At 34.7% G+C, this 9612-nt stretch overlaps 1 protein-coding gene across 1 annotated transcript in view; it reads left to right on the plus strand.

Annotated features, from left to right (window-relative positions):
- The window catches only part of LOC150088082 (neuroligin-4, X-linked-like), a 301538-nt gene extending 296950 nt beyond the window's left edge, over positions 1-4588 (plus strand). Inside the window, exons 7-8 of the mRNA XM_090370562.1 lie at positions 2150-2492; positions 3892-4588. Coding sequence (XP_090226688.1) covers positions 2150-2446 — 297 coding nt within the window. The 3' untranslated portion in view covers positions 2447-2492; positions 3892-4588. The remainder of the gene's footprint in view (positions 1-2149; positions 2493-3891) is intronic.
- The last annotated feature ends 5024 nt before the right edge of the window (positions 4589-9612 follow it).

Below are 9612 nucleotides of genomic sequence, written 5' to 3' on the forward strand. Positions count from 1 at the left end.
TACATGTGATTAGTGAAACGGTGGGGAAAGTGTCTGAATGTGGTCGATGATTATGTCTGAGGGTAGTGCATTAATATGCCTTCACTATGTGTCGTTTCACAAAAGAATGTGTTACGTTATAAATGCAAAGTCCTATATTCATGTATTTGTCCTATAATACTGCAGAAAATTTATGAAATCGTCACAGCATAGTAGCAATATGCTCTTATGCTGTTCAACATGATAACGTCTCATGTCATAAAGTATCGTCTGTGGACCCATGGTTTTTGCGGAATTCTTGGCAGCCGCTTTGTACGGTGAAACAATCAAAAATGTGGAGTAGTTTTATTCTATTCTATTCTTTCATTTGCTAATTTAGCCAGCATTAGTCGAGAAATTAGAACATGAAGAACATCCACTATCACATTCAGCGAGCAGTCCGAGAGTATACAGGCTACTTAATTGCGAAAAGTCAAAAGGCCGACCATACGATAGGCGGCCTATTAATTAATAATCTCAGTCAACGCTCACCCAACTCCCTATCATGCATGAGGTCAGCTTCTGATTTATGCTATTTTTACAAATATGTCCATGGGCACTGTTCTTCTAAATTACTAAATGCAGTTCCGTCTCTTGCTTCCAATCTAGTTCGAACCTTTTAGTAAGAAATGAACTAATCTTTTCTTATCTTCTAATTCGGTTCTTTGTAACAGTCATGAAATTTACAATCTACAATTTACAGTATTTTAAGCCGGATGTCAACAAATAACTTCTGTCTTCTCAACCTATAGACGTTACTAAAGTACTGTAAGTTCCAATAACCAATTAATTTTGTATTTAGGATTACTATAAAGAACTCCCACCAGAAAAAAAAAAGGCACATAAATCACCCTGTTGTGCAAGAACGCTTTACATATGTTTCTCTGAAATTAATGGCCCTCACAGTAGCATGCTGGTTATAATCAACGCCCTCCCACATCGGGTGACAAAGTGACTTGGGTTCTAATTCCCGTCAATGAATTTTTATGGGATTTTTTCAAAACGTTGTTGAGTTAATCGGTCTCAGGTAAGAGTTGTATGGTTCTTTACCAAGTAAAGAACCATACATTGTATGCAATAAAGATTTCTTCTTCTTAAACAGAAAACGACCGAAGAACACAGGCAATTACCGACGCAATATACTAACGTCTCATAGCATAAGTTGCCTTGGCACTCAACATTCACATAACCTGAAATTAATGAAAGTAAATATAACTTTGTGTTTCTCTTATTTGTTTGGCTTTTCCGCATTCTTATTTTGTATGGTCTTCTGCTTTCATTCAAAAAGTATATTTTCCTTTTAATATTTGTTAACTTTAAGAATAAAAACTTGCCAAGATGAACAAGCTCGCTTTCCACCTGTTGCCTATGGGCAACAGGTGTAAAGTAAGCTTGTGTTCCCTTCTACTTAAGCACGAATCTTATACTATTAATTATTAGTTTACGATCAGTTATATATGAATTTTATACTATGACCAGGAGAAAAACAATCGGTAATTCAAGATCATTCACTAGGACTACTCACTCCATACTCACACTATGAAGTAAGTGAGGAGGGTGAAGCCTCATGAGTGATTGATTGATTTAAAAATTCTTGGCACAAGAGCTACTGCGGCTAAAATGCGCCTCTTCGTGAGTGAACTTGAGTTTCCTTACTATAGATATCGACAGATGTATGACTTTTTCTAACCCATAAAAATTATTCAGCAGTGAAATGTTACTTACACATTTTATATTGCGTTAAATAAAGTTTATCCTCTAAATTATGGCAAAGTACTGTTTTAAGTTAATTTTTTTATATTTATTTTTATTATAATTTATTTATTTTTTAGGTATTATTGGAACATCCGCGAATCTTTAATTTCGAAGCCTAAGTTTAGGAGATAGCTCCTAGAACTGAAACAAATTTATCAAGGCTTCAATTTTTTTTTATTCATACTTGTTATTAATACCAACAGTATCAATAACATTAATTTGTAATAGAAACTTTAATCACAAGAATGTATTCATTGCTCATAGAAAAATGAATGTTGGCCTGTTGAATACATAAATTAAAATAATGTTAATAAAAGAGATGAAGTCCTAGAGATTTACTGAAAAGTACATTATTTTGTATCGTCCCCTTTTCTAGATTCACAGGCCGGGCGAACCTCAACCTCTTGGATGTACTGCACAGATTAAACAGGAACCGCTGAGAGCTCCTCCACCATCACCAGTTAGCCACTCCCTTCAGCCCCAAGACCTTTGCAATCCAATGATGCCGCCAACATATCGTGAAATAATCAGTATACCTCCCAAAGTTCCCCCTAAACCTGCAATAGTTCCACCACGTGAAAATAATTTGGCTGAAGCCCAGCCACTTTTGACTCATGGAGGAATAAAACTCCCTTCTTTTAACCAGCCAACTTCACAAGAAATGAAGTTGTGACTGAAACTATGTGATATTTAATGTCCGTTTGAATATATATGGCAAGGTAAGTTCATCATCATATCTTAAAAATATATATATATTTTTTACTTTAAGATAGATTCCCCTTATATAAACATTTTCCATCGAAATTGCCTTCGTTTATCGTCACTATTAATGAAAAGAGGCACATGGCAATTCAAATAAATAAACGAATTCGAAATAAATTCCAAATTAGCTATTTTCTCTTTTTAGTTCTAAAATACAGTCTTTCAGAATAACTGCATCTTTCGTTCAGTATCAAAATATGAATTAAAGGAAGTTAAATCCCTGTTAATAAAATGAATGCCACAAAGAGAGTTTGGTTCAACAACGCACGAGCAATCATGCGAACGAAATTTCCAGTTCTATATATTCAGTTGATTCTCAACTGTAATACCAGTTTGGACCAGCGTGACTCGCTCACGTGCAACTTACTACTACGAATATTCGCATTACAACCTACGATCTTAGTATCAGGTTAAACCAGATCTGCGATATGTGTGAATACTTAATCGATTGTGTGAAACAATCTAATTTACGATCATGAATCTTTATCATGACACTTTATCTGAGCAAGCTTCTCCCAGATCAAAATACCCGCATACTAAATATAGGACTGTAGTACGAATCGAGGACTACAGTCGTGTTCGTGATAATTTATCTTCTCGTGTAATTGTCAACTTGACCAATCCAAGCTTTCAATTAATAAACATGCAAGCTCCATCTTTCCCTCAATATCTGACAGAAGGGTATACAACACTACTAACTAAGCAATAATAAATACACACGAAATACTCTATCTCTGTCTCTATGCCTGGTAGTGCATTGTGGTCCTGGTAGCCTATGGATGCGCCATAGGGCCCTTACAAATAACATACGATACAAATACTTTCTGGTAGGTCTGAAAAAATATTTTTATTATGGAATTCAGATTACTCCGCCCTTCATCGTAGTAATAACCTTGGAAAGGTTTCTAATATATCAACTACGTATGCCTCTATCGTAGAGAATATTAATAAAATCAAAAGAAATTTAAATTGATTAGTGTATTAACAACTACTATAAAAATTAGTTATTTTGGTAGTGGAACTGAATATTTGCTTTGAATGCAACTTTTCCACACAAGTTTCGCCTTATTTTTCCTTTTTTTCTTTTCTCAACGCTGTAAACAGAATGAATTCATGATTAGGTCTGCAGGAGCCTGTAACATAATTTAAATTTATGAAGGTGCGAACACACCTTCTGCTGCCGCAGTTTCTCTATGGAGTTGAATTTCCTTAGGTAAACTATGTTAGTATATCTTAATGTTATGCTTTACTTACTTACTGGTTGTCGTGTTATATGAATTTCAATCAAATAAATATGCTGATTAACGTCAAGCCAGAAAGTCCAATAAAGTATTCACCCCTTTTTTGTTATTCCAGGATCTCTACAGTGTCGTCTGATTTGAAACCTAAGCTGGTCTGTGCCTGACAATACTCGTATGGATAAACAATGTGTCACCTTGCTGTTATTGAAAGCCAAAAGCCCATAGCAGAGTAGAGGGGGCGGTTGTTTTTTCAGAGCAACCTCATGTCAGCGTAAACAGGCGTGCAAGCTCCACTAGGGACATACGAAGTTCTTTGTTGGAACGTAGGAAGAGGAAAGTAGAAAGTCACTTTCACTTCATTTCCGCTGTACCGTATTGGGAAAAAAACATGAAGAAACTTTGCCCAATATTTATATTCCTTTGCAGTGAGGCCAGAAGTATTATTTTAGTTGCTTTAAGCAGGATTTATACAACAGTTTAAGGACAATTTCGATAAATAAAGTTGATGTAAAGCTCCTAATCTGAATTGCCCATCCCTAAAAACAGATTAAAAATGTGATACGTTTTAGTAATTTTTCGCACGACAGATGGACTGAACTAAGGCCAAGTATATGTCACGCAACTTGTATGACCGTGAGGGTCTTCACTACCAAGACTTATTCTGTACATAAACTCATGTGGTTCAAAGAAGCGTCAATTGTGTAGAACTCTTTTCAAATACCGATGACCATGTTGTGTATAGTCAAAGGTGCCCCTAAGATAGACCGTTTTATGGTTTAGCAAACAAGTTCATTTTTTTCTTAATTTCTTCTACAGACTATAATACTTTATTTTTTGACATACGCTAAAAGGTGATCATTTCATTTTCTTACCGTTGTGTGTAAATATTCTAAGATAAAGTTCAAATAAAAGGCATCTTTTCAGGCAAATATTTCATATGTACTTTTGTAAGCGTAATTTTCGAATAAAGAAACACGAGAATGAAGACAGAAGCAATAACTTGCCATTAAAATCGTCGTTGAAGAAGAGTAACCAAATGGAAATATTGGAAATTTTTACTGTACTTTGAAATCAGAAACAAATTAGCTTTAAAAAACATTTTAAAATTAATTTCAAAACAACTCTGCTTCTGATGACATATATATTGGTTTCTAAAACAAAGAAAGTATCTGAAGAAAGATTTTATTGTAGATACTATTGAAAATAGACTGTTAAAATAACCTTTTATATTTATTATGTTTAAGTTTTTGACAAAAATACCATATCATATCATTTTTTATCAATACTTCTTCAAAAATCAAATGTTATCAAGTTGGATGTACATAACCACCTTTAATGTTATATATTTTTTTTCCATCATATGTAAGTATGATTGAGCTCTCAGGAACAATACACAACAAATATTGCTATTCATTCATAGTATTATCTAAAAATTCGTGAAACAAAATAAGGTAGTTTTCTTACAATAATGAGAGGTATTTTAATAATAGCAAGTCGTGTAATAATGAATTAATTTTTTTAAGATTAATAATTTCCTTGTCACATGCAGACCATCATCCTCTTCACATCATAGATGCTATTATAGACACAATCCCATTCGCAAAGTCTCTATTCATCATTGAAATACTTTATAATCTACTTCGAACAGACCTTTGCATACTGAAATCTGCCATGGGTATAACACTATAAGTAAAATATTATTCAGTTCCTTGGCCGCATCATCAACTGCAGTACACCAGTTTACCCTGATGACGTTGTCTGTGCAAAGGAAAAATTTTCTTCCATGACAACTGGCGAGCTTGTTCTACACGACTAGAATAGAATGATTTTAGATAAGTGACTTTGAATGAAACTATACAAAATGCGGTTCTTAAGGTACTAACTGTTAGCAAAAAGGGACGAGGACTTTATTCTTGATCCATAAGGCAAATAAAAAATGTCAGAATTTTATCAGTAAGGTGAATACAAAAAGTCAGAATTTGAGGCGAGGAACAGCCAAGAGTGGCAGTGTACTACCAATATGTTTATCCAAAGATCATTAGATTTTGTATCACGTGTTGCCAAGTAATGTACGGGACTTATTTCTCCGTGGAACGTACTGTATCTGGAGTGGACTACTTGGACATACTACAGAATTCCACAGGTATACGAACAGAAAGAAGGTACTGTGATTTTTCAACTGGATGAAGCTTTGCCATATTTATATATAGAAGACAGTGCCTATCTCGATGCAATATTTCTTGGTAAGTAGATTGGGCGCGAGATCTGTTTCTCCAAGTTTTCAGCCCTGACACCTTTCGATTTACTCTCCACCGGTTTTTGAAGGATCAGATGTGTACCAGGCCGATACTCAAAACCTTACCTGAGCTGCATCTGATACTATTTTAGTATTTAGTATTAGCAATGTCCAAATGATGCAAGGAAGCCTATGGCTTATGCTGCACCCAAAAAAAAAAAAAATAAAATAATAATAATAATAATAATAATAAATAAATAAATAGCAATAATAATAAAATAACAAAAAAATAATAAAATGATAAGAATAAAATAAAAAAGAATAATAATTAATAAATAAGAGAAAAAGTGATAGTACTATTAAATACTATTAATTCCAAAATGCATTTAATTATGTGTTCACTGAACATTAAGAAATACAATAAAATAACTGTCTACAATTATTTATTCTTTTTAGGAGGAGCGCCGATAAGAATCTGCAGATAGGCACTTCGAACTCCTGCCTGTAGAGGTCACAGTGATCGAGATACACTGCAGCCATATGGCAAGCATCGGACTATCGTTGGGACCTATACAGGCAGGAGCGCGAAGTGCCTATTTGCAAATTCTTATCGGCGCCCTCTCCTAAAAAGAATAAATAATTGTAGACAGTTATTTTATTGTATTTCTTAATGTTCAATGAACACTAATAAAATGGATTTTGGAATTAGAAAAACTGTGTATATATATATATCTTTTATCCGAATATTTATTAACCAACTCATCTGCCCATGTTATATCCATAAATTGCGTGTTATCTGGCCGATTTGCCCGTTTTGTTGGATTAAAAACGGAGTTTCTAGGGGAAAGACCTCGTTATTCACGCCTGAGATCGACTAACTCAGCCATGGTCTTCAGAAAGCCCATAAGAGTTCCTCGCATCATTGACGCGATTCGAACCCATGCATTTCCCGTCCGGTGTGGGGAGGAGTGATTATAACCACTGCGCGGATTGCTATAGCGAAGTACAAACCAAAAAAAAAAAATAATAATAATCCATCTCGTTTTTAATTTTTATTTAACTTATAAGAGGTTAAACTTCTAATAGAACCTCCCTTGATTAGGTGCCTTTGTGTGGTGCATAAGCTGAACACTTGCACGAGGCAGCCCTGTCTCCAAACTAAGGGAGTTCATATTGAATACCTGCAGATGAAACTTAAAGTGTTTCCTCGCAAGTGATTTCTTTCTGTTGTGACTTCCTTTCAACGTATTTGATTATCATTGTAAACTAGGTTTTTACCCAAACTCTATATCTGTTACAAGACTAATTACCATTGTTATTCTTTCAGATAGAACGATGAAAATCATTTTATCGCCTATCTGTATGAATAGCAAACATGCATGAGCCATAAGAATATTAAAGCACATATCCGCAGACAAGTGCAACTTGTCTGCGGATATGTGCTGGTCGGAAGTTAACAAAACATGTTATTATAATATAATAAGGCCAATATCTTATACCGATATTTTAGCAGTTAAGAAAGGGATAGTATGAAGGTATATGAATTTCTTAGCCATGCAGTTAAATTTAAATAATAATTTATAAGAAAATATTTACTTTTCAAACATCACCTTGTATCTTCACTTTCAATATTTTGAGCTGATTTTGTAGATTTGATTCAGTTTTCGAATTAATGAGTACACCATCCAAAGTACAAGTATTTTCCAATCAAACTTGTCTTTACTTAATGAATTTCAATGCGTGGACGAACTTCAATTAACTCAGTTTCCCTTATAACGCTTTAAATGGCTAATCGCCTTTCGTGGTCCATTAACTGAAATTAATTTTGATATACCTGGATGTCGTTTTCGATTTCGAATTTCAAGTCGTGTGTGTGATGAATGCCGCACATATGCTAGTGACAGTTTAATTGTACACTGTATCACAAATACACTAACAGGAAAGACGAGGGATGAACTTATTCTACAATGCTCAACACATGGCAAAGGTCATTTGAATAGGCATAAGCATATTTATTATAACAACCTCGTTAGCTAACTCGTGCACCGCAACACTCCCGGCTGAAAGCATCATGAATATCACAATGTTGTTTAGGAAGTTATTTCTTAAGTTGCTATTAAAAACGCTGCATACAATTTTCGTATATGGCTCTCTAATGAGGCCAACAATTATGGTAAGCAGACACGTACGAAGATACGGATTGAGCAGATTTAAAAGGCTTTAATTGTGTATTTAAGAATTACAGTATGCCATCAGTAGTCTAAACATTTTAAAGCAAACATGAATTCCGAATCAAGCTACAAAGCAAACCTCTTTATATTAAGATACAGTTCCCTCTTCTTACGTACTCAACTCAAGAAACTTTATAACAGCGACTATTATTAAGTTATAAACTCCAAACATGAAAGGTATCAAAACCTATAGTACTTAGTACCGTGCATGGGTTAGAGGAGATGGGAATGGAGAGGGAAGGATGCTGGAAACTTTGCTTTGGAAACTAAACATGGGTTTCGTCACTTCAAGCTTCCAATAAACAAAGTGATGGTATTGCACCAGTTGATGAGAGTCATCTACCACCTAGTGTTAGTACTAGTAAGTATTAGTATTATATTATTAGTGTTATATTATAATACTACTAACGTGCATGGGTTGAATGAGATAAGCGCTGGAAGGAGGGATGCCAGAACCTTTTTTCGGCAGACTAAACATGGGTTTCACAACTTAAAGCCTCCAATAAGCAAAGTGATGGTATTGCACTGGTTGATGAGAGTCGTCAACCACCTAGTGTTAGTAACTATTATATTATATTAGCAGTGGTACTGGTTAGTATTATTAGTACCGTGCACGAGTTGAGGGAGATGGGGTGATGCAGGAACCTTTGCTTTGAGGCCAAACATAGGTGACCACTTCAACTCTCCAATAAACAAAGTAGTGGTATTGCACCACCGATTGACGAGAGTCAACTACCACCTAATTACCAAATACGGACATGCAAGGAATCGTACTGTATGCTTTCTCCATAATATATATTTCTAGTAATAGGCACAATACCTTCTGTCCATACCACATGAATGGAAATGACTGTGCACTTTACAGGAACTATACTTCGAAGAATGGGTTCTGCTATTAAGGTTAACTTTCATATTTCCTGACTCTAGTAGGGCGAGCTGTAAGCTTCACATCTCACCTTACTTTTACTTACTGTAAAATGCAAGAAGTATCAAGTACAGCTGTTTTGCAGCTAGTTTCAGAATTTTAGTTTGCCACATGGCATAATTCTTAAGTTTTAAATTAAACTGTTATCATAACTGAGTTAAGCAGCCTTTGTTTTTATTTTACTCGTTCCAATTCAGATAAGTCCGTAAATTGCACTTATTTTTTTCGCTGGAAATGTAATCGTACTAACTTTGAGAGAGAAAATTACAATTTGCATATTAGCAGCAGTTATTAGCTTGGTGCCATTTAAGACTGTACAAATAAAAAAAAGTTCATATGAATCAAACACTTAGTTTTTTTTAATTCGATACGATGCAAACCAAACAAATATTTTTTTATTCGTGGTTCCATGAGCCGCAGCTCATACGCCCTCAATATACTGTA

The sequence above is a fragment of the Mastigoproctus giganteus genome, chromosome 3 (assembly GCF_048544385.1).
Source record: "Mastigoproctus giganteus isolate SK-2022 chromosome 3, ASM4854438v1, whole genome shotgun sequence".
Classification (NCBI taxonomy): Eukaryota; Metazoa; Arthropoda; class Arachnida; order Uropygi; family Thelyphonidae; genus Mastigoproctus; species Mastigoproctus giganteus.